Below are 25,189 nucleotides of genomic sequence, written 5' to 3'. Positions count from 1 at the left end.
AAAAGATGTTTTACGACCATTAGACCAGCCTGATATCTGATCAGTTTGTCTCTTGTTTATATGGAACCTATTGGTTACGCTTCCAAATTAACCAACTCAATTATGCAGAAATCTTACTTTAAATTTTTATTTCTCTCTGACGAAGAACTAACGCTCGAAACGTCAGCTTTATAAACCCTGTACGGTGGCCAACTTACATTAGCAACTCGGTGGATAAAACCAAATTATCTTGTATCACCCCCTACCGACGGAGCACCACAATTTCGTTAGAAACTAACCCTTTTTATTACTTAAATTAACTTTGCAGTTCCTTTTAATCAGACAAGTTACCGTCCATACCGCAGCTGTTGAATATGATAGAACAAAACCAGTCGTAATGAGGTGGCTAACAACCACTGTGCATGTTTCACAAGGCTCTTTCTTGGCAAGTTCAGTCAATATTTATTTTTCAGTCTCTTCTCAGGAAAAGTGAACATTACAGTTCAAACTTATACTGAACTACTTCAGTTGGCGGACTTCTTTATTAATATTCCTCAATCCACTTGATCAAAAAATGTTTCAGGGATCATGGTGCGCTCTCGTTTTCGGAGATCCCATGAAGGTACAATGATAGACTAATCCTGAGTCTCAATGAAGGTTTGTGTAGCAGTTAGTTACAATAAAAGTCTATACACGAGCCAAGTGATCTTTCCAGCCGGAGCTCGTCCAAGTTTCCATAGCATTAAACGACTAGAAGTATTACTGTTGCTACTCCCCCCTGGTTTGGATGCCACGAGGTTTCATCAGGCTCCCCTGACACTTTGCCGGTACCCATTCCTACTCCTGGGCGGAGAGAGACGCTGTGAGAGTCAGGTGTTTCGCCCCAGAACACAACACATTGACCCGGCCAGGTCTCGAACCCAGATTCTCGACCCAGAATCCAGCGCAATAGGCTGACCTTAAGGCGAGCGGGGGTCTCCCACATTTAGCTACAATGAGTATATCTAATCCTACTCAATAGTATTTTTATACGATTGCAGGAAAATCCTCCGCTTGTTTTTACCCCCCCCCCCCCCCGGGTGAGCCTGGGCAAAGAGAGGTGGGAGAGATGCACTGAAGGAGTAAAGTTTCTTATCAAGAACGAAGCAAAACGACCCGGCCTGGGCACGAACCCCCAGCCTCAAGACCTAGAGTTCAGCACGATTGACCGTTAGCCATACTGCGTCTCCCAAAAGAGAAAGACACAGTTAACTACGATAATACTGGTCTTCGAGTCTTGGTAAAAGTTGCGTGATTTCGTGGAAAACCTAGGAAAGATGGCGGGTCATCGTGTACCACAAGCGTTGACAAATCTCGTCGGTTCCCACCAATGGGAATGCAGATTGTGTTGAGAGTAGTATTGCGTGTGAGCGAGGGAAATTGGAAAATTCTCTTGAAACCACGTTGAAATTCGTTGGATCTGATCATGTAGATAATCGGGTTCAGAGCGCTGTTGATGACAACCATCACAACAACGGCCGACATAACTTCGTTGGGAACTCGACTGGGACCAATTGTTGCTGTGATTAACAAACAAATGACTCCCGGGAGATAGCAGAATGTAAACGCACCAACTACCATCGCTGAAAAAAAATGAAACAAATCAAACGGCGTTATTGTATTTTTCATATCCCTCGAAGTCGAGGGACACTATTGGGTGAGCAGAAAAACGGCCCCTCTCTGTGAGTGACAAAGCTGAGCCCGGACTTAATATGTTGTTAGATTCTTCAACCTCCCAGACATGAAACAGGCATCACGCAAAACTTGGGCTCATGAGGCGACGGCAAGGCGGGCGCACGTGAAAAGAGACACGTGCGAGGCGAAAGGCGTTTGTTTAGTGGTGTATCTTCACCGATGATCGCTTTAGCATTAGCGCTTCCTCCTCGACACGGGGAATTTTCGCGCCACTTTAACCGAAAAAATGAACAAGCGTTATTTTTTTCAAGCCATCCCTCTTGCACGTTTCACTCCCATAGCGGAGAGCATGGTTTCCGAAGTCTTTAGCCTTAAACGAGAAATGTAAGTTCACTATTAAGCGTCTTAAATGAGGTGTTTTCTTGACCGGAAACCTGAAACAGTGTGTACTTTTGGCGCGAGGTCTATATGTGTGGTACTAATAACTGTTATACTTGAATCTAACGCTGAAAACAATTTTGCTTGAATGTGTTATTTTGACGCCGTCCCTCAGATCAACAAGCCACAACTTACGCAGATTATAAAGCGCTTCAAACATCTTACCTATGGTTCGCATCCACTTCATTTCTTTTTTCTTTTTCCTCTTCATTTCAGCTGCTTCGAGATTCAGGTTTTCACCGGGTTCGACTCTGTTGTTCTGAGACCACGAGATCTTAGCCAGACGACCGTACACGAATAAAATTACTGCAAAAGGGATACCAACGAAGAAGGTAATATTGAACGCAATATGACAAGTATGCTCCAAGGAAGGCTTATCAAAATTCTGCGAACAGCCAATAATGCTTCTCCAGAAATCAGAACGATTGGAATTGTCATGAGTCCAATTTGTGACTGTAATAGATAACACCGGGGCAAACCAAGCTGCAAACAACGCACGGCTGACGCGCTTTTTGGTGACGATGGCTGAGTACCTCAAGGGATACAATATCGCCGCGTAGCGATCGCAGCTGAGGAGACAGATGTGAGTAATACTGACATACAACAGTATGGATAACAGCCCCAAAAAGTACTCACTCACTTTACACGCGGCTTCATGTTCGTACAGCCATATCAAACGAAACACAAGGAATGATAACAGAGAGAAGTCGGACACTGCTAAACTAACAAGGACAGAACTATTCGGTTTTTGACGGAGAGATCGCACATGATAAACAGCCAGGCAGACACAGATGTTGCCAAGAAAGTTTACCACTAATGTTGCGCTCAAAATGGTTGTTTGTACCGCTGCCGACATGGCGCTCGGAAGGGTTGTCGCAAAAGTAGGACTGGAATCGAGAGAAGTGAAGGTAGAAGCAGACATGTTTCAAAAGCGTCTTCCAACGATGTAATTCATTAAAGTGTTCGAGTGACTCTCGTTCGCTCAAATTACATCCTGATGTTTTGGAGCAACATAAAGAGTAAAAGACCTTTTGAGCAGCTTAAGTTCATTTCCTCCTAATTGAACAAAAAGCTGCCATACTCAAATAATTTTTAAGTGGACGAGATCCTAACAATAAACGCTGGCAGAATTTATATAAATATGTATTGACTCAAAATTTGGAAGGAAATTCCCCTGTTCCGGCGATTCTTCTAGCGTTAAGTTTACAGCACACTTAAGAAAGTAATTTCTATTTACTTCAACCATAAACTAGGTAATGTATGACGCATCAAATGCAGGTGCCAACGGTTATTCAAAGATTTATCAAAAAAATAATTTATTTGATAAAGTTAGGATAAAAATTCAGTGTGGGATAATAAACTTTATCTTGAATTAAGGCGCCAGTGTATAAATCATCAATATCATGCATATAAATGTGACATTGTTCACAAATAGGATAGAGAAAAATTTGATAAGAACATGCAGTTGTTCAGATCTATTCCTTTTCCTATGATATCAGTCATTTTGAAAGTTTTTTTAGCTCATTAAAAATTCGAATAAAATTCGAGTTTTGATAAAAATCTAAAGATCAATGTTCTACCCAGCAAATTTTAACAGCGTTGAAGTAAAGGTTGAATTAAAGTGTGTTGACAATCGGTGAACTGGTTCGTGCATTATTTAGAGTACATACGGTTCTTGGGAAACACGTTTTGCGTTTAACGAAACAAAGCGAGTTTCACGAAAAATTTCCCACGGGTTAAGAATGTTCCTCCCCGCCTCGTAATACACATAGACATGAAGTCTTAAGCAGATCTTAGAATGACTCTGGTGCAGATGTTTCCGACGATATTCGCTACTTCAGTTTTATTTTTTATTTTCTTTTTACAACCCTGGCAAACAGCACGCCGTGCCAAAGATTAATTCAGTAATGGTGAACAATTTATTTTTGACAGTTTTATTCGACGTAAGATACGCGACGTTTAAAATGGATTGAGTTCGTCGCTTTTAATATCTCCGTAGGCACATCTCCCTTTTTGACCCGTTATGTGATAAGTACCGGTTGAGCAGTTTAGATAAAACCTTATCTTAGTTTGGAGAAGTTCTTGAAAAATAAGTGTCGTTATTGTCACCATGTGCACCTGTCGATAATGATGTTAGCACAAACATTTCAAGGCAATTAAGTTTGCCAAAATCAAGACCCCTAATTTTCTCATCTTATTCATGGTTGTCATCCATAGCGTCAAATCATGTTAACGTAAGCATTTAGACAGTTGCCTGCGGGTCAGTTTTGATAATCTGTCCTGATACTGTTTATATGTTTGCGTCCAAAACGCAGGAAAGTGTTGTTTTCCTAAAATAGAAAAGAAAATTTAATTGCGACTATTCAACCGACATGAAAACAATTCGCACAAAAACGAGGAAATAAACTTGCAGTGAACGTGCTATTTTTAAAGGGATCTTCGTCAGACTACGTACAAAGATTTTCTCGATAAACGTGCTGGTAGAGCTAAGCTCATTGTTGCACGGTTTTAGCGCTATGAGACAATGGACTTATCTAAATACATTGGGAAACTTTCTCTGCAACCATTAGGCCGGCTTTCTCAAACTTTTATTGTTGGTTTACTAGTTCCCTGGATTCAACTCAGTTTTCAAACTGGTTTCGTAAATTCAGTTGTAGCTTGATAACTTTTCGATTTTAAAGATTATCCTTGATCTGCAAAATTAATCTTCCGCGGAAAAAAACAGATAAGTTTAGAAAAATTTACCATTTTCAGTCCAATAAAAATCCAAGAAGACTAGGGAGGGTTAGGGCATGTTTTCGCTTTATTTATGTTGTTGCTGTTCGCTTCTTAGAGCAATAAGATATATTGTGTATTGGCTTCGAAGTATTATAAAAAAAACATGTGCTGAAACTTAACAAGTCATGAAAGTTGTCACTACCTTCTTTGACTGTTCACATTCTGCTGCTCGAACAGAAAATTGCGTAAAAGTAGTTCCCTGAAAAAATTTTCGAACCACAAAATAACACACTGAACAAAGAGAAAAACTAAAAGAAAAACGCTAAAGAAAAACACCAAAGATCGTAATCTGCGGAATGTAACTCCACGAGAATTTTTGAGGTACACGTTGGGTGTTTGCTTAGCTGCTTCTTACGTGCAGCCTTACAGGGTTTTAGTCTGTATTCACAGAGAATGACAAGCAAGACCTTGGAATAAAGCTCGCAATTTCCTTTGCAACTTTTTCTCATTTGTTCAAACAATGAGCGTTTCGTGTTTAACGTGGGGGAAAATTGAACATGTGTCTTAAAGTGCGGGCCAGTTTCTAGTGGTCAGCGTTCTAAATAATACGGCGTTAGAAAGAAAACTGGGTCTAGTTTATATCGCCGAGGCTTGCTGGTAAAGTAACCAAGAAAATTCATCAATTTTAGACCGCGAACTGTTGTGCGAATGTTTCCTCATCCGTTTAAAAAACAGGTTCCGAGGTAACTTTAAAAATTGAAATAAAAGCTAAATAACACAAGTCAAGTTACATAAGCAAACTTTGTTGGTCAATGACATTCATTATGCGCCGTCAGGAGTCTATGATTATCTCTTGGTGCCGTAAGTTCTTAGTAAGAAACCTGGGCCTGCGCCCGCGTGACATGCAATCATGTATGCCAACTTAATATGTCTCCTAAGAGCAAGGGATGCAAATATAGTAAATTTGCCTTTAGCGAGCTCCGCACCGCCTCTATCTTTCGGCGCAAACAGGAGAAGGATGACAAAATTACAAGTAAGGCAAAATCGAAGAACCATCCATAAACGTAATTTTAATAAGACCTATTAATATTAAATTTAAAAATACTCTAACAGCCCTAAACAACTGGTCTCGTACCCAGAACTTTCATGGCAAAGTGGTTGCAGTTACATGTTAGGATCTGAGTACGAGATAGCCAGACTACTGCTAACACTGACCCCGATACCCAATCCCCTCCTCTTATCTAAAATACAATTTTTTTCCCTGAAATAAGCGCCTCAAGGCTTTGGTAATTTATTGTTATCTTATGTCTCATGAGCAGCTCCCAATGAAGTTTCTAAGGAAAACTGAGATTAAATTGGCTTTGTTTTCCTCTGTGATTTTTCTAATCAAGCTGTATCACCTCCTCAACCAATCAGATGCAAATGTTACATCAATGGAACTTGGTTACTGTCATTTTCCCGCGCTTCAGGACGTTTAAAAGTATCTTATTTGAGTTCTGATTGGTTCCTTGTAATATCACTGTCACATCTCAGTGGTTGCTGTGACTGCTTTGGTCTTAAAACGCTCACTTGAAATGCCCTCTATCATGATGAAAACGTATTTACATACAAATTTGAGACTACTTTCAGCTAATCGAGTGGGATTTTACAACCAGACAACTCTATCTGATTCAAGTTTGTGAAGTGAAGAACTCGTCGAGAATCGTATTTTCAGCATCGCTCTGTGGTTGAGAAGAAGTCCTCGGTAATAACTTCGCTTGATACACCTGTCGTCCTCTATCGTCTATTTGCGAGATCATAAGAAAATCAGGAGTAGCTTCGAGTAAAGTAAATGCTCCAGTTTGTCCATTAAAATACCTGAAAAATGTCACACTTAGATTAACAACAAAATACATAAAAAACACATAAACTAATCTCTATCTTAACGTAGGCAGGCAGCGGTCAATTCCACCTTGGCGCACAAGAAATAACTTCAGCCTCGTTTCTAGACCCTGGTCTTGAAGAAAAACGCCGATAGCTGGTCAAGGCAATAAGGGCTCGTGGAGAGAGATCGCAGAAACTAAAACTCTAAGACTTGCATTGTCACGCCATTTAAAAATGTTGTTTATTACCAGGCTAGGGGTGAAAGGCTATGGTTAGGAATTTTTTGCTGCAAATTAAGCTGGTTTTCTCACCCGTAAATCGCGTTTAGGCCCATGGAAAGAGATCGCAGAACTAAAACTCTAAAACCTGCATTGCCACGTCATTCAAACAATGTTTATTACCAGGCTAGGGGTGAAAGTCCATGGTTAAGAATTTTTGTTCAAAATTAAGCTGGTTTTCTCATCTGTAAATCGCGTTTATATCTGAGATCGTTTTGAAGTAGTTAATTCCAAAGAAGGCTAAACTTCTCAGCGACCTGACTGAACTAAACCCACTTTTAATTAAATTACTCATTGCAAATTCAACTATTTTTGACCTCATCATTGTCAATTTAGAGCTTAGAGACCTTCAGACTAGACAGGAAACTCGATCGAGAGGCACTACTAATTACAAGGCTCAAGAAACAATGGAACTTTGAAATTCAATTAAAACCGGAAGTGCATTAGTCATAAATGATACATGTATAACATCTCAGCAACATGAAAGACGCTTGTTACCCATGACTTTAGTATAAGTCCTCGATCTCTGATGAGTTGCCTGTTACCCACTGGAAAAAGATCCAACTGCTGATTCGAAATGTCTCGTTCTTTGGTGGAAAACAATTTTTTTTCCTTTTTCCTATACTTAAGTCAAATAAATTTAACCATCTTTTACACTTCCATTTCTTATGATTTTTCTTTAAGCGTCCTTACTCGACCACACTTCAGTGCATGGCTTCTTATCCCATTTATCATGTTCTTTGTTTGTTTGTTCCCTCTGGCAGTAAAGGAATTTCAAAATGGATGACCGCAACAAACAGACAGACACGCAAACAGTCAGACAGGGAAAAAGGACGAGAATTGCAGCAATTAGCTATTCGTCAGACAAATCTCTATCTATGCAGGTAGACGACTGTCGAGAAAAACTCGGGGACAAACAAGGGTAAGGGCAGGCAGACAAAATCAACAGTAAGACAAACACATTGAAAGACCAACAGACAGACAAAAGTAGAAAAAGTGAGAAGAGCAGATAGATGAGAAAACCGACCATCAGACCTAAGTCAGATAACAGACAAACAAAATGAAGATCCTTACAGACAAACAGACAGACTGACACTATGCAGTGAGATAGACACACTTGCAGCTGTACAGATTGTAATTCGTACGAGCAAATGGAACAAACAGATCTAACCAGGAAGAAAATGAAGTCTTAGATTGTCTCAGATCAACTGATTCGATTCGTAGTACTTACTTCAGTGACGATTTTACTTTCCACTTGTGTTCTTCCAATGCATTGAAGAAATTTCCATTTCCTGTCACAAAGTAGTGCACGTTAGAGTGCTCTTCCTTGAGATGCTGAGGGTAAACCAAAAAAATTTCGAATGTTATTCTTCGCGTTCTCGTAAGTACAGTAAATCGCCATACAGTACAGACCCTCGGGACTAGGAAAATTTAACGGAAGTGTCCCTTCTGTAATCGTAGCAGACATAAAGGTTGAAAGAACATTCGAGAAATTTACGCCAAGAACAATTTTGTTGATAGAAACTGTACAATAAGAATAATCTGAGGGCGAATCGCTTCTGCGCAAGATTAGAATTAGCTCTCACTTACTTGTAGATTGTGATCATGACCGCTGAGATAAACTGTGACGTCGTTCTCCTCTAGCAGTGGTTTAAGTTTAGATACCAAATACAGAGTGCTGCCATGGATACCAGCTGATAAGACTGGATGATGGCCAGCTACTATCAGATAATCCGCTCTGAAGTATGATTAAATGGCATGGTAAGAGGATTTCATCTCACCTTTCACATAAATATCTTAAACATAACAATGGTTTCACTCACCTTGAGTCTCTAAGCGTTCGTTCGATCCATTCTAACTGATCTTTTTGACTCGGCAGATTCTTCAACTTTTTTTGACTAAATAAGAGAGAAATAAAGTCAAGGTATTTGATGGCTGTAAATTGCATGGAGATTCGTTTGTAATTTTGGCTACTGTTTTGAAAGAAATTGTGTAACTACAAAATTACGGAATTCACCTAATTGCGGACACTTTCTTAGCATCCGGAAGACGCCAGTAAATTTAAAATTCAATCTTGTAAAAGGTTTTTTAATATCTTGTAGCTTTATTTTTACACTTGCTTGGTAATCCTGTTGAACCTATGTTTGTCGTTACGTTAAATTTTGGTAACAGTTTGTAACGCGACAAGTTCGGAAGAAAAGAAACCTGGATTGTTCTTGGTTACCCGCCGTTATCCCGAAAAAGATTCAAACCAATTTTAAGAATTTCGTATCTCTGACGATATGGGATCGCAAATCACCTTTTGAGCAAGAAAATCGCGATTATTTTGCAATTCTATGGTGCAAGTTTCTTTTTTTTTTTTGGCCAAGCCTAAAAGGCCAAAAAAAAAAAAGGAACAGGCTTCTATGCCTCTATATCTTTTCCCTAATGCTCGGTCAACAGGACCGGTGGGTATATTATGTATAGAAAACTGAAGTTTGAAAGGACAAACACACTACAGGTGTAATGTGAAAAGACTTACTTTTTACAGCAGAGGAGAGTTGTATCCAACATTACAATTTGAACAGTTTTTGTTGATCCAGGGATCTGCATTACTGATAAGAACACAAATATCATATGCTATGTCTGACCGTTTGATGATGTTACAGAGTAAAACTTTAGAAAAAGAAGAACAGGAAAGAGAGGAAGAAATAGGAGACAGGGCAGATTAAATAAAAAAAAATCGTATTTTGAAGCAAATCTTTGAATTCAGTTGTGTTTCGTACAATCTTTGAAGCACAGGGCAATGAGCTCATTTTTGTATTTAGCAAACAAAAATAATCACCGCATGGAAAGCAAAGAAAAGGGAGAACTTAGATTGTATCATGACAAAAAATTTCCAAAAGACACCGTTTGATTGGCGTGCTAGCGCATCGTTGCGAGCATCTCTTTACCTGCGGAAAAGTTTTTGGGTAGGATTTTATGGTTACTGGTTAAGATTTTGGCCATTTTACTGATAGCGATTCATTTCTTGAACTTTTCATTCGACAAACGGTTAAAATTTGTCAATTTTTATGGCTAAAGGTGGATCCCTCAAGTATGAAGCCTTGAGCAACGCAAGCCAGCGGCAGGCATGCAAGATGTTCTATTAGTGCCAGACCCCCTGCAAACCTCTACCCGACTCGTCTCAAATCCTCACACGGCAGGGGAAACACGCGTCGTGTAGCGCTTATTATTATGAAGGTCTGCTCGCAGACTCAGTGCCGTTCGGCCGTGCTTAGACATTCACTACATTGATAAAGAAACTCTTATCTTCCCCGCCAAGTGGTATAATAATGTTTTGGGTCCTTCTAGGAGTCGTTTCTTCCTTTCCGTTTTTTTTTCTGCATAAGTGAGGTGGTTTTCTTCTGTGGGAATTCTTCGGCCTAGCTCTACAATATTTCTGTCAATAAGCCTGCTTTTAGAATAGTTCACAGGAAAGTATCGATATTCTTCACCTTAACTTAAGAGTGAGAAATTAACATTTTGGACAAATTATAAAACTTCTTCAACTTCTTCACTGCTCTCTTTCAATCAGAATGTTGCGTGAAGAGCCCCTTCGATAGAAATAGTTCAAATACCCAGACAAGAAAAAAAGTAATGCCAATAAAATGCCAACCTGGGACAAAAGATTGCATTTCAGTTTTACAACAGGTTAAGAATTACAAAGCGATCGATCAGAAACAGCCTGAAAGTGAGAACCTTACCTCTAGAGTAAAAGAAATCCGGAAAGTGCCAGCGGTGGGACACCTTAGTATAGGCTATCTGTGCAGACACATTAGAGGCGTGGTCATGGTTTCCAGCGATCATATACCACGTGGCTGATTTAAGAGCGGGGTTCGTATACACGTGCTCAAAGGTTGAAAAAAATCGGGGATCTTCAACTGACTTCACACCTTCATAATAGAAATTGTCGCCTAAGCCAAGCACAAATTTTACTTCTTTTAAGTCTGCGTACTAGAAATAATGAGAAAAACAAACGTCATTCATATGCAAAAATCCTTGTCAAGCTGTCTGGCGATTTTAAAATGGCGAGTCAGTATTGAGCAACTTAGGTTCATGCTAATGGGAACTGCACACAGAAAGAATCAAATTCCTGCTGTCTGTCTTTAAAACGAATGTGAAGTATGGTGAAAATGCTTATATTTTTCGTGATCAGAAGATGTTATCTGTTGAATTTGTTCAACGGCTACGGAGAGGAAAAGAACACTTCAAATTAAAAAGTTAATTTTGTTATTGGCGTTTGCAGAAAGTTTGGTTTAAAAGTATTCTACCCTAGTTTCGATTATTACTCTTTTACGGGCTGATTTAGGGTCGTTTAACTCGGTTTTAGTTCATCTTCTTTGCTCTCTATGAAGGGTTATATAGAAGACAAAGCAGATAAACTTAAACTGAGCTAGACGGCCCTAAATTAGCTCAGATAACTCACATGATGCAAGGGTCAACCACTTAAGTGAGGTACGTTTGTCTTCATTCAAAACTAGTTCAGCTTTTTATCCTCATATTTCGCCCATTGCGCAACGTAAACATATTTGCATATTTACGAAGGCTCTTTGCGCGAGCATGGGTTACCTGTGATAAAACTGCAAAATTTCAAATGCAAAGTAAAAATAACTAATTCGACCACTTAAGCTGAAGTTTTAAATTGCGTATGAAATGAACTATTCCCAGAACGGCTTTATAAGAGGCTGCGTAGAGAATGAAGCCTTAAGCGCGTCAAAGATGCCAAGTTCTTTTTATGCATTTTATAAAATTTCCAGCGGTTTTGAAAAGGAACTCAGAAGAGATCATAGGAAGCTTGAACAAGTCGTTTTATTACAGACTTTCAGACTCGTTTACTTCTCCATTTATCCTTATATTAACCCAGCAGTTAGAAAATAAAGAGATTCTTTCACAAATAACAAGACACCCATTAAGTGCTAAAATGTGCTCGCATTTTTGTCCGCAGAGATTACACGTTCCGCAAAGTTTCTGATAGCGAAGCTCGAGGAACAGTGCAATGTCTGTGAATAAAGCTTAAGCTTTTTTTCGTGTCGACTGAAGGCTATTACGTTTCTTACCTTTCATTTGTCTTAAAAGCGCAGGGAAAAAGCACTTACAAGCAGTTTTTTTATTATTACGATGACTTTTTTTAAGGTTTCTTTCTTCTCTGACAATTCTAAAACGTTGTCCGAAGGTTAATTTCACTTTCATCGTATCGAAGGAAGGGGGGGGTGGGACAAACATTCAACAACATTAACCCTTTCACTACCAAGATCTGATTAGTAATTCTCCTTACTATCTGCCATACAATTCTTATGATGTTAGTTCAGAGAATTTGGTATTGGATCAACTAATAATCCCATGATTGATATTTTTCTCTATTCTCATCACCTGCCTGCTTGATATTGTATTGATATTGTAAGGAGAAATTCTGTCTTGGTCACTTGTGGGAGTGAAAGGGTTAAGTAACATTTAGGGAATATCACTTCTAACTCTGCGTTGCGCAGTTTAAGCCTCACAGTGTCGGAATTATTTGCTGGTTCAGTTTCAATTCAAACAGAATTACATACGCCTGAATGCATTCAGTGCGAGGTCACTTGCATAGTTCAGATTGCAATATGTTTCATACTCGATAACCCTTATCGGCTGGGTGAGAATCTTAAGAATATTTCATTCATAAATCATAGATAGCGTCACCTTTCCGCAAATCAGATTAATCAATCTTTTAAATCTACTACTAAGCTGTGATGAAAAATTTGTCTAGCTTTAGCCATGCGTGACGTCACTCGCACGATGTTGGTTTCTTCTTCTAGAGGGGGGGGGGCTATTAATCCCATTTTCATGTCTCGCAATGTTACGTGAGGTTTGCCCTCTATGCGTGAATCTCCCTTCCTTTTTTCCTTTTTTTTTTCTCTTGCAAATCGGATTATTGGGCACTCACCATATGAAGCTGATTAGATTCTAGTTTAAGCGTGGATTTTGAGAATTCTTCAACTTGAGTTAAAACATCTTTTCCGATTTATTCAGTCTATCCCCTCGATAAGTCACTAAAGTGTGTTACTTTTCATGTGTGCTGATTATCTTTGAGGATTTTCACTACTTAAGTTCGATACAATGGCATGCATAAACCGATAACCGGTGTAATCATATCGGAAGATGAAATCTATCATTCAACAGGAACCACCAAAAAAGATTGTTTTTTTAACATAAGTTACTTTATTTAGCTTTGCGTCGCATAAATTTGCCACCCACTCGAATACTGTTCAGTGGCTGCCGATAACTCGAACCTTCAGAGGAAACTAAAAAAGGTTTGAATCAATCAGAATACGAGCTATTTTGAGTTGAGAACAAATAAGAGGAAATTAGCAAAAATGGTGTTTCCTTTATCTCTAGTCATACAGCGAACGTTTAATCAAAATTTAGTTCTTGAGGGTCTTAGTTTGAAAAATAGAGTCTCAAATCGGTAAAACCCGGTAAAAAATAGCCGTTTTGAGTGATGTATAATAAGAAAAAAAAAAGAATCTACGATTGCTACTAAATCAATTCAATTTTCTTGATTTTGGACTTGGATGCTCCGTGTAAGAACTTGTTACAAATTGTCTAACTCTAGTTCGGGTTATCGAGGGTAAAATTGTACAGAAAATGATCCCAGGAGAAACAACAATTATTTTGAGTCCGCGTTAGGTTATAGTTCAATAACGTTCAAGTTACCAAAGGTAAAAACACGCTAAGTCTGTGAAAGAAACCCTTAGGAAATTGATTTTGGCTGTTATTGCGAAGATAGAGATAACTTGGGTTTGAGTTATTAGGAGTGAACTGTTTAAAACACTCTGATTTCTTTGGCTCAAATTTGAGTGAGATTGAAAAATTTCTCTTTTAATCCAGGAGAGGCATCTTGTGTTCAAAAGGAAGAAATGGATTTAAGGTTTCACCTTGCCGAAAATTATCAGTTCCTTTGGTGTTGAGTTTCAATCACGTGTCCTTTAAAATGAGTGCTTTATCGCAACGGCTCCAGTTTGGCGCGAGTCTTATCTCGCGACCAAATGGTCATTAAATTATCCTCTGACACCCATGTCAAAGAAAAGTCTCATTCTCACTGATTTAGCACTGAAAGTCCTAAGTGAAGTTTTGAATTCGAACAGCACAGCTGAAAAAGCACTTTTTGCAAACTGAACAACAGCTGAATCAAGGCACTTGTAAATGCGGAATTCATTAAAGCTGATTTAGATTAAATGCATTGTGCTCAGCAAAAGCGTTTTGAATCGTTTATAGAGCATTTCAGTAACTAGTTACTTCGCTAAACTGTCCTTACATGTCAAATAACGTATTATTTACTTAAGACTTAGTAGGCGCCCAGGACAGATGATACAGAGGAATATTCCAGATGCAAACGTTTAAGACAAAGATAATAACTTGACACTTGTTTTCAGGTGACAGCTCACTTAAGAGTTTGGGAAAACTGAGAGCGAGTTTTCTATAAAAGCAAGTTTATTCCGAGGACATCTATCCAAATATTCACTGATCTACCGAAAAAAATCAATCCTCCACGGATCTTCATACGAACTGTAATCAACATTTATTGAAAATGAGAATTTTATTACCTTACGTTCAAGCGGAAATAAGCTTTCTTTTAGCAAGAGCTCATGAAGAAAATATTCAAGCTGCTAATATGATACAATTCATAAATTACTGAAAAAATCTCGATGGCGATAAGAACTGGCAGAAATTATCTTCAAGTGTTTTACGAGCCAAATTTGTGACATTTTTTACTCAATTCGAGACGGATATCATAATTGTTAGTTTCGGTTCTACGAGAAATATTCCTTGTTAAAAAATTCCGAACCATTGGTTGCCGTGTACTGAATGTGCTATGGCTTGCATAGTTTCCATGATCTATAAAACAAAATTGCCAACGTGAAATTTTATTTAAATTCAAACAGGATACCGTCAACTCCGCTTTTTCGTCTCGACTAAATGAGAAAGATTTGCAATGAAAAATTTCCTACAACCTTAAATACCGTGTCAAGCATTACTAAAAGTAAAAATTTACATTTTTAGACCATAAATACTAGATTTTAATTCTATTCAAATGGTTCTGTTGTTTGTTTCAGCTCTATGGGAGCAGTTTCACCCAAATAAATTTATGAAACATTGGTTACCATGTAAGCGTTGTTTGAAATCGACAGCTAACGAACCAGCTAGAAAGATCAGTTGCCTAAGGATCAGTTGGTATTCCCGTCAATAATTTATCACCCTCCTGAACTTGACCACTTCAAGGTTTCCGGAGGATTTGGCCGACTAAGTCATCCGATTAATAAAAATTAACTTTAGGCGCCTTAGTTTCGACTTGGGTTATTTTCACTTCGGCTAGATTATCTCGGCGCGCCTCGCGAACAATTACATAGGCTTTCGCAGAGACGCTAATAGTTTTGTTTCTCAGGCTCCTTGAAACACAAAACACCAGTTAAATTGAATAGAGAAGTACAAGCAACCGGTCACAAAATATAAAACGGATCAGAACTCTGATAAGCAAATCGTTTTAAAGTCGGTAAGCGACTCTTGAACACTCACCTTGCCCATTACTTTGGCTATCTTCTTTTGCATGTATGTGGTATATGGCGGTAGAGGAATTCCACCGAAATCTCCAATCGCAGCGAACGTGAGTCTTGGATATTCTGTAGCGCCGACATGGAAACATATCTGTGAGAACAGAAACAGGAACAAGATTCTAACCTCCTCCATTCATCTCCTGCCATGAGTCGTTTTCGATCGTTCTACATTCCACCTCTGTGGCTTTTCATGTTATAATTGAACTCTCGAATCTTACTTGTCTCATTAAGCTGTCATAATAAGACCTTTCATGACGTAAATTTTAACTCATGATCTACGCACGCGCAATGGCACCTGTGTTTTAAGTGGCTTAAGTCAACACCTTGGTGTAATTGAAATAGTTAAAGCATGCATGCGCTTGACACTATAATTTTGCTTTTTAAAGGTAAAATCTTGCCCAATAGCGTGAACTGATCCTTAAAAACTGAAGTCTTTTCTCATATTGATTGTATAAAGATTGTTATTTTAAAACGAAAAGACGGCTAGTGTAACGTAATTGAATTCTTATGATCTCCATATTTAGTTCTCGCTAAAGCTGCGGTTTCAAGAGAGAAAGGGCTTATTTTTCGAAGTGATAATTTATTTAGAGAGTTTCCGCATATCTAGATTGGTGGAAACTGACTTTCGAACCGAACTGAACCGATCTCCAACCAAACCGGAAAGCACGTTAGCTCACAAAGGGACTCTTCAATTTATTTTTACTAAAAGGGCAAAAAACACAATAAGCATCTTTTTTCACTTGTCAGACAAAAACGAACCAAAGGATGTTTAGGAGAGGCCGCGGCGAAATGAACGAACACCTCCAACCACAAATTCTCGCTTTGAACAATTTACAATTGTAATCACCAACCTTTTGAATTTTAAAATAAAAGTTATGAGTTTATTTATGGAGGGATGAAAAGTGATCCGTTGTCGCGGTGCTGTGAAAGCTTTTCCCCAGAACAAATGGTGTGCTCTCCGTTGTTACTTCCGGCTGGCCGCCCGTTCCTTTAGACTCGACTGATTCCAGACTTCCCGATTGATGGTGACAAACACGATGAGCGACTCTTTCCCCAAGGTATCCTATCGTGCAATTTATTCAGCCCTTTACTCCCTCACATGATTATGCATATTCTCCATACTGTTCTCTATACATTTCTTAAGGAACCGACGAGGAGAATTTTTTCAACAACCAAGAGCTTCTTTAGTTAGTGATGTTTCCTAGAAATAAGTGGCTAGTCACTCGTACGAGTCGAAAGGTCAAGCATTTTAACGCAGAGACCTTTTTGCCATTAATTTCTGACGTTTAAAGTTTTCTCAGCAAAAGTGACTAAGGGTAAAGGTACTGTCTTAGTTATTGATATTTGGGGCTGTGACGAGCTTTCTCCCGCTCAAATCACAAAATTATCTTAAGTGTGAAGCAAGCACCACTAGAATCCGTAGGCTGTGGTTGCCAGTTTTATTTCGTTACACAGCTGTTTCGAAAATTAAAAGATAGTCCGCGTAAAAAATAATTTCACATGATCACAACAATACCGAATGTATTCTTCTTTCTTGAGCTGAAGGACCTAAGCCGCGGGTCTTTCACTTCCCTGCATTTTCGTGTGTAAAAACATTCCTTATGCGCGCTAAATCACCAGCAATATGAGCACAAAATGCAGACATATCACTTATCTGCACATAGCTGAGCGTGAAAGTTAAAGTTAGCTTTCCTGGAACTTAAAGAAACTCGCCATTCTTCTCGAATTCACAGCTCCTCAAAGCATGGTCACTTTAAAACAAGCCAGTTCATTTGCTTAACCCTTTAAACGCTAAGAGCGACTAACTTTCAATTTCTCCTCACAGTAATACTGCTGAATCATTCATTAAGATCATGAGAATAAAGGAAATGATCATCAACCTAAGAAGCTCTGATTGCTAAACGGATTCCCCTTGTCACTAGTACCAAAGGAGTTGAAAAGGGAAGAGTATGGGAAATGGTGAATTCGAAGTGATGTCCTGTCATTTTGGGTGGATGATTAAAAACTTTCAGCCTAAATTTTTCAAGCTGGTATTTTCCAAGAGATTCTTTATGCAGCGATACCTTCTTTTATTCTCATGCCCTTAATTTTCGATTCAGTAACGATACTGTAAGGAGAAATTAGACGCTCATATCTAATTTTTTCCATGCTTATAAAAAGAACTAAATAACTATTTCCTTCAAATATGGTCTCTTCTTATCGCAGAGCCTTAAACATTTTCCTCTCAGGCTGTCAGTCCTGTTCCAGCACCTTCGGCTTCTAGTTTTCAACAGCATAATTGCACTTATAAGACTTCTTGCACCAAAAGTACCAACAATAACCAGCAAAATGGCTAAATACGGAGCACATTTGGGATAGAAGTCGATATTTTTAACCCCTTTCATGGTTTTGGTCCTTGATTTTAACTTCGTGGTGTTCAGCTTCCTCCCACTGCTGTCAATTTGTGAGATTTGAAGTGATTCAGGAGTGGCGTGGAGCAACGTAAATCCTCCAGAAACGCCACTGAAAAACCTAGAGATATAAAAGCAATGAATTCATGATTGTTTTTAAGGCCAGTCAGAAGAAAGGAAAATACCCTGAAGAGCCAATGAGAACTCAAAGTAAAACCAACCAAACTGTCTAATGCGCGGGAAAACGCGGGCAACCAAGTCGTGATTGGTTTCAGCATTGCATCTGATTGGTTAAGAAAGTGGCGCGAATTTCTGGACGGATCACAGAGCCAAAGCGATCCCGGGTTACTTTTGGTTTTGGAAGGGTTTATTTATCCGCCAGCGTCTGCAACATGATCTTAGAGCTTGCTATAAAAAAGTCAGCTAATAGTTTTCTTTAAAAGCCGTTTCGAGAATAAAAATAATTCAGTGGCGATTTGAAACAAAGAAACATCATTGACTTACAGGAGTGATTTCTGCACGGCTTTGTCGTATCCTTTCCTCCCACTGTAAAAATTACCATTTCCTGAGACGAAGTAGTGCACCGTCGTGTCTGGCTCTTTGAGGTGCTGCAAATGAAGAGGACTCAGTTTAGGCTCAGCATTATTTATTAAAGAGCAATTTTTTCATTCAGTGCCGAAATGAAAATTGTGGACTCTTTTCTTGAAAGTTTTTAAAATTATTATAAAACTACTACCAAAATGATGCAGGCATCAATTGATCTGGCTAGAAAATTGTGATGAACAACCATTTGTTTTCTTATGAATTCGACCAGTCTCACCGGCCAGCTCTGACTCATTTAAAGTATCCTTTATTTCAACTGAAGACTTTGTCAGAAGCAGATCTAAGGGAGGGGTGCATGGCGAGCACACTCCTTCCCCCCCCCTTCCAGGGTGACTTGCGGCTTTCTAATTCAAGGTCATAAGCCTTCTTCTTCGTTGTTGGCTTTTAAATTTGTCTTCAGTTAGGTCATTCTTTAGTGGTGCACCCCCTCCTAAACAAAGATCCTGGATCCGTTCCCGTTAACACATGTGAATGGAACAATTTCGGGATTAATTAACGGTCGATCCATTGTGCAATTAGCCTTTTTCTTAAAAATAAATACGTTTTCAGTTCTAGGTTTAGATTGCTCTCGATTCTAAAGATCTCAAGTAAATATATGCATACAAATAATTATGTGTCGCGAAGTTTGTGCAGGGTCAGAGAACACTGACGTTTTTACTTTGGATTTTTGTAAGCTTTTTCAAACATTCAATTCCACTAATTATGGTTTAATCCCCTCTTGGATAAACACAGTAGGGTCAACAAAGTTGCTATAGCGACAGATTTTTCAGTTATGCACCTACTTACTTGTAGATTGTGATCGTGTCCGCTGAGATAAACCGTGACGTCATTCTCCTCCAGCATTGGTTTGAGCTTAGATACAAGATACCTAGTGTTGCCATGGATGCCAGCTGATAAAACTGGATGGTGACCAGCTACTATGAGATAATCCGCTCTGAAAATCAGTTTGACAGAAAATTGAGATGGGAACTTGTGTTCCAAAGAAATTCACTAGTAAGTCCAGATAGGTGCAATCAAAAGAAAATAAGGGACAGAGAGGGAAAATAAGAGCGTCGGCAACCGTCTTCTCCTCGTTCTATTATTTTTTCAAGATGCAACGCTGGTTTGACGAATCAAAGACCGACTTTGAGGCCGGGGTTTGTACAATGTTCCATGTTCGTGACAACAACATATGATGTTTGGTGTGGGGCATTCCTTTGCTGTTCTCAAATATCTTTTAATCAATACTCACGTTGAACTTCTGAGTATGTTATTTAGCCACTTCAGCTGTTGTTTCTGACTCGGTAACTTCATTTTATCCATCCATCGACTGCGCAAAAAGAGTAAAAAAAAGAAAAGGTTTGATTTAGTGGTGCAATTTTCGATTGAGTGTCGAAATCAAAGAGGTTTTACCTTGGTTTTGCTTTAATTGCTTTGTTATCTATCCAGACAAATCACACCACTTTCACGCGCTTTAGGCGGTTGGGTTGTTTTTACTTTGAGTACTCATTGGCTCTTCAGGGTATTTTCCCTTCTTCTGATTGCCGTTGTAATACCTTTGGTTTTGGTTTTATGACGCTCAATAGAGAAGCGCTTCAATCTTACGAGTTACGTTGGGGTAAAGTCATTAATTTTATGGGAATTTCTACAAACCAGCAGAAATTTACTGACAAAAAGAAGAACAAAATGCGCTTACTTTCTGCAGCAGAGTAGAGTTGTATCTATCATAACAAGTTGAACAGTCTTAAGTGTGTCAGGAATCTGTAACACTGAAAAAATTAAAAATATATAAACTATTATCAAAGGGAGACTTCCTTTTCGATAACTAAAGCCGACGAGCCGGCCCTTATAAAGTTAGCACTGCGTTTCTCCTCCCCCAGGAAGATTTGAGACGGGTCGGGGAGAGGCTTGCCGAAGGTCTGGTACTGAAAATAACTCAGTACTACTGCCAGACCCCCTGCAGACCTTTCGCCGACTGGCGTTGTTCAAGGCCTCATACTTTCCCGCAGGTGAAGAAACGCGCGGGCTCAAGCGCTGATAATGATAATTGATTTTTTAATTAATTAGTTACTAATTATTAGAGCCAGACTCCAGGCAAACCCTTCCTTGACTCGTTTAAATCTTCTCGGGGACAGAGAAATTAAAACCCCGCGTCTAGCAGCGCTAGTTATGAGGGCTGCTCGAAAGCTACAGGAGTCACAGCATTTTAACCGAAAACGGTTGTTTATTGTCTATTGGGAACTTCCACCGTTTTTGCTTAAACTAGATGCGGTTCAAACAGCCGATCGATTGGCACACGACCTTTAATTTATGGCATGTAAGTCATCTCGAGGTTGACGACTCTCCTTTGCATTACCAAAAAATGTTACCTTGACTGTAAAAGAAATCTGGATAATGCCAGCGACGGGAAACCTTGGTGTAAGCTATCTGTGCAGACACGTTCGAGTCGTGGTCATGGTTTCCAGCGATCATGTACCACGTGGCTGAAACAAGGGTGGGGTTCGTGTACACGTGCTCAAAGGTGGTAGTAAATCTTGGATCGTCCACGGTCTTGACGCCATTGCCATAAAAGTTATCACCTAACCCAATAACAAATTGTGCCTTTCCTGAATCGGCATACTAGAAGAGAAAATAAAATCGTTACACAAATAAAGGTGATAATAATATTATAATAGTAATAATGAAAATAATAATGTATTTTAATACGTATATATATGTTATTTGCCGGCTGGGAGGTCCGTATGGTGAAAAACTGTGACCGAGGTCTTGAAAATACTGCCCGAGGCCGTAGGCCGAGGGCAGCATTTTCAAGACTGAGGTCACAGTTTTTCACCATACGGACCGACCCTTAGCCGGTAAATAACATATTTATTGTTTTTAAACTTGACGAAATTCTTTCCGAAAGAACCCGAAGGATTTATGGCAGTAAATACGGCAAGATCTTCCATAAACTGAACAATTTTTGAGTGAGTAAATGGTAGTTAAAACAGAGGTGATGCAAATTTAAGAGAGATGCCTCAGCGAAACATTTTCATTTCCGTAACGATAAAGGTGATTTAAAAGGCTTCCAAACAAACTTTGAAACATTATTTTTACAAGTATCTGTCACAATCTGACACCTGTCAATTAGAGAACGCGCAAGAAAAAAAAAGCGTAGGAACATTTGAAAACCAACAGAACTTAGTTTGGCAAGGACTGTCACGACAATGTTTTCTTCAAAATCAGTTAATGATCTAACGGAAAGTATTATTCACTCTCATCGACCATTCATTCATGTACGAAGATTTACCTCTGTTCATTAAGTAAACGGCGAGGAAAGTAATTGTGAGTAAATTCAATTTTTTTATTTTGAAGTTGTGAGAGTTTGCTCGTTTGTTTGCTGTAATGGCGTGTTTAACTCTGATCTTTCCTTCACAAAAACTTAATTCGAACGGCACACTCCAACGAGACACAAGGGAATGTAATGCGACCTTTTCTCAAAAAATTCCTTCAATTTCTGTTGTGCAATTTAAGGTACAAATGTCCAAATTGAACGGAATTGGAAAGACTCACCAGGAGCGTATATTTGTTGTAGAACTTAAATTAAAACTTCGCTCGCTCTTTCACTATGAACAAATTGCTCGAGAAAATTCAGATATTAAATGAATGAAAGTTCCATCGTTCAGTTTAACTGTAACCAAATACCTCATGTTTCAACTTTCTGGGTACTTTTTGTGAACGATTAAAATTAATTCCAGACGGTTTTTAGGCCGCTTGTCAACCAACGTAATGACACTATTGTTTCATTCTGAAACCAATATTTTTCTGTCAACCAAAGTGATTTGATAGAGAGAAAAGAGAGGATTCATAAGTTATTTATCGGCTTGAGGTAGTGACCGAAGTGTTTGCTTAAAAATACTGCCCAGCCGGAAAACGAGGTATATTTATGAAAAATGACAACGAAAGTTGGGATGTACTCGGCGACTCACGAAAGCGTTACCGTGGCCCGTGGGCAGAGATAGGAAAATACTTACCGGGTAAAGAACCAATCAGATTGCAAGATTCGTTACCGTGCCCTCTAAAAAAACAATATATTTCAATACTAGATTGATGAGAAGATGAAGGGTAGATAATGAAATAAAAAAATGGAGAAAAGAAACGAAATAAATGGAATAAAGCAAAGCAAATAACTAAAGACAGCACAAAATTGAAAGACAAACAAATAAAAAAACAGAAATAACAAGAACAAAACAGAGAGAAACAATATAACGAAACGAAACATGTCAAAACTTAAGCAAAAAAGAATTGAATAGCAGAAATAAATAAAAGAGGGAAAGGAACATAACATCTATCACAGACTCGATTTCCGCTTTTTCGAGAAACGCGCGGGCTCATTTCCCGAACTGCGACTGGTGAGAAAGCATTAATATGTTTATGTAAGTGTTTACTTAGTTACGTAATTATGCAGGTAAAATGTACTAAGTTAGCAAAACTGAAAATTATAATCCAGTAGGCGAATCTTGTTACCAACAAACGTACTTTATGGCTTTGTAAAGAACGAATAACACCAACCATATTGGGTAAGGAACCAACTCTCCGCGGTCTCAGCGTTAAAGCGTTCAAAAATTACGAGGCTCTGAATCTTAACCTCGTTAGTTCTTGATCTTTCTGTTTCAAAAATGTTACCTTGACTGTAGTAAAACATCGATCATTTTATGAGATTTTCGACACAGACTTTGAACTTCAAAGGAGCAACTATATAACACAGGGCCGCAGAACAGACAAACGAAAAAAAGAAAACAGTTTTTGCCCCGATTCCTCCGCTTGATAACAAATTTCTTAGTATAAAAGCTAACATCGACGTCAGATAAAATTACAGAGCCACTTCTAATAAAATTGAATTAATTGCTTAATAAGAAACGAGTATCTCGCTGTGGCATTTTCGATTCTGCTCTCAAAAACCATGTGAATTGATAATATTGTATTCACTCTGGTGACGTGGCAGAAGGCTGTTTACAATGCAATTTTAATCACCTCATGCAAACCACCGACTTCAGAACTGTTGACAGCGAAGGCAGTTCTTCTAAAACTTCCGTGTTCGTTCTCTACACGAATTTTTAAAACACTTGATATGTATCGATCTAGCTTTCGAGAGAGTCTAAAACTCCTCTTCATTAGAAACTAAGTACATAGAATAAGCAATATCAGTTTCCATGTCTGTCGATTCAACCAAGCACTCGCTTTCCGTAAATTGAAGTTTTCGGTGAGTTTCATAATTCTGCCACGAAGGCACTGCCAGTCGGGATCGAATGCATAAAAATACAAACTGTAAAACTGAAAAGCCTTGGCCTATAAATAATTTCAAATTGAGGCGATCCTAACATATAGAATGCCTCAAGAATAGTTTGTTTACCGGATTTGCATGATTTATCAAAGTTATAAACGGCCTAAACTATTTGCTTCCTGAAAGTAGTCGGATTCCTCCCTTTTGGCCAAAATAGAATTCTAACATCATGACTTTGTGTTTAAGAATCATAGTTCTTCTCGTCTCGTCTAAAATGTGTTCCAGATCCAAACAATATTACCTGACCCATAACTTCTGCTACCTTCCTTTGCATATGTGTAGTGTAAGGTGGCCTTGAAATTCCGCCGAAATCTCCGATTGCAAGAAATGTGAGACCTTGATTATTCTTATTGCCACCGACGTGGAAACAAATCTGAAACATGAAGAACACTGACAAGCAATCATAGTTTTGTAGCATGACACTGCTTGTTCGGAAAGCTGAAGGAAATCACCTGGTAGTAATGTACTTATGCCAAATTTACATATCGGTATCATTTGTCATATGGTAATAAACAATTAGTTATGTTTACTGGTGCACTCTTAGCGACTATTTTAGGGCTCCTTGCGAATTGATTAACGGTCCATTCGCTACCGCAACAAACTCGCCACCACCAAATTTGACTCAGGCGTTATGTTTAGTCTCTCGTAGGCAAGTAGATCAAATGAAAGCTAAGTTGTAATAGTATATTGCGAGATTAGAAACGCGAATAAATACGGTGAAACTTTATGAGTGCAACTCAATTATGGAACGTTAACCTCTAAATTAAATAAGAGATGTTGATACCATGAAGACTGATCAGTCTACGTGCGGGGAAACTAGTTAAAACCGCAGGAAACTTACATCGAATGAAAGCTAAGATCTATTAGCATGTAAACACGTTTCTTGAGGGATGGACAAATTATGTAACTGCATAACTTATCATTGTTTGATTTAAGAAAACACGTCACTGTTTAATTCCTTATTGTTTCATTTTAGAAGACGTGTCAAAAACTCGGACTTTGTGCTTAATCACGGGTTCCAAACACTAACCTTCTGTTTCTCGGTGTCTGGAACCCTTGTTTTTGACACATGATATTACTTCTCGATTTCAGGGCTTTACGGGAGGCAGTTTTCATATGACAGCCAAGTTATTAAACCTAAAGAAAGTATTTTGAAGCGAATTCTAAGCGCATTTCGGGCAATTTTAGCGTCTGTCAACTCATCGATTTTCGCCACAGAATTGGGTAGATTTCGTTCGGTGTTTCGGGAAATACCTTTGGGGACGTGCACCTCAATCAAAAAGTCTTAAAGAGTTTTTTAGAAATTCAGAGAAAGAGCCTGAATACGCAACCAAT

At 38.7% G+C, this 25,189-nt stretch overlaps 3 protein-coding genes across 3 annotated transcripts; all 3 read right to left on the bottom strand.

The window, feature by feature from the left end:
- Positions 1–1,230: 1,230 nt before the first annotated feature.
- On the bottom strand, positions 1,231–3,013 carry LOC131799028 (histamine H2 receptor-like). The gene is made up of 2 exons (XM_059116697.2): positions 2,257–3,013; positions 1,231–1,601 (listed from the first exon to the last, which is right to left on the bottom strand). Exons 1-2 carry the CDS (start codon positions 3,011–3,013, stop codon positions 1,231–1,233), a joined length of 1,128 nt encoding a protein of 375 aa, XP_058972680.2.
- Positions 3,014–5,863: 2,850 nt separating this feature from the next.
- Positions 5,864–15,780, bottom strand: LOC131799137 (tartrate-resistant acid phosphatase type 5). The gene is made up of 7 exons (XM_059116812.2): positions 15,522–15,780; positions 10,676–10,925; positions 9,472–9,544; positions 8,774–8,848; positions 8,541–8,688; positions 8,182–8,285; positions 5,864–6,666 (listed from the first exon to the last, which is right to left on the bottom strand). Exons 1-7 carry the CDS (start codon positions 15,690–15,692, stop codon positions 6,480–6,482), a joined length of 1,008 nt encoding a protein of 335 aa, XP_058972795.1. The 5' UTR covers positions 15,693–15,780; the 3' UTR covers positions 5,864–6,479.
- A 1,204-nt stretch (positions 15,781–16,984) lies between these two features.
- LOC131799537 (tartrate-resistant acid phosphatase type 5) lies at positions 16,985–24,711 on the bottom strand. The gene is made up of 7 exons (XM_066163308.1): positions 24,096–24,711; positions 20,901–21,150; positions 20,228–20,300; positions 19,784–19,861; positions 19,339–19,486; positions 18,454–18,557; positions 16,985–18,070 (listed from the first exon to the last, which is right to left on the bottom strand). The coding sequence occupies exons 1-7, from the start codon at positions 24,270–24,272 to the stop codon at positions 17,722–17,724; spliced, it is 1,179 nt and encodes a 392-aa protein (XP_066019405.1). The 5' UTR covers positions 24,273–24,711; the 3' UTR covers positions 16,985–17,721.
- Positions 24,712–25,189: the final 478 nt, after the last annotated feature.

The sequence above is a fragment of the Pocillopora verrucosa genome, chromosome 3, assembly GCF_036669915.1.
Source record: "Pocillopora verrucosa isolate sample1 chromosome 3, ASM3666991v2, whole genome shotgun sequence".
NCBI lineage: Eukaryota > Metazoa > Cnidaria > Anthozoa > Scleractinia > Pocilloporidae > Pocillopora > Pocillopora verrucosa.
Note: the sequence above shows the minus strand (reverse complement) of the source record. Positions and strands in the feature narration are given on the sequence as shown.

Coding starts and splice junctions, on each gene's coding strand:
- LOC131799028 (XM_059116697.2), bottom strand. CDS start 3,013: ATGTCTGCTTCTACCTTCACTTCTCTCGATTCCAGTCCTACTTTTGCG. Junction 1,602..2,256: donor GAAGTGGATGCGAACCATAG/GTAAGATGTTTG, acceptor ATTTTTTTTCAG/CGATGGTAGTTGGTGCGTTT.
- LOC131799137 (XM_059116812.2), bottom strand. CDS start 15,692: ATGGAGGAGGTTAGAATCTTGTTCCTGTTTCTGTTCTCACAGATATGT. Junction 8,849..9,471: donor ACTCTCCTCTGCTGTAAAAA/GTAAGTCTTTTC, acceptor TCTCTTATTTAG/TCAAAAAAAGTTGAAGAATC. Junction 8,286..8,540: donor GTCATGATCACAATCTACAA/GTAAGTGAGAGC, acceptor GTTTACCCTCAG/CATCTCAAGGAAGAGCACTC.
- LOC131799537 (XM_066163308.1), bottom strand. CDS start 24,272: ATGCTACAAAACTATGATTGCTTGTCAGTGTTCTTCATGTTTCAGATT. Junction 19,862..20,227: donor ACTCTACTCTGCTGCAGAAA/GTAAGCGCATTT, acceptor CTTTTTGCGCAG/TCGATGGATGGATAAAATGA. Junction 18,558..19,338: donor GACACGATCACAATCTACAA/GTAAGTAGGTGC, acceptor CTTCATTTGCAG/CACCTCAAAGAGCCAGACAC.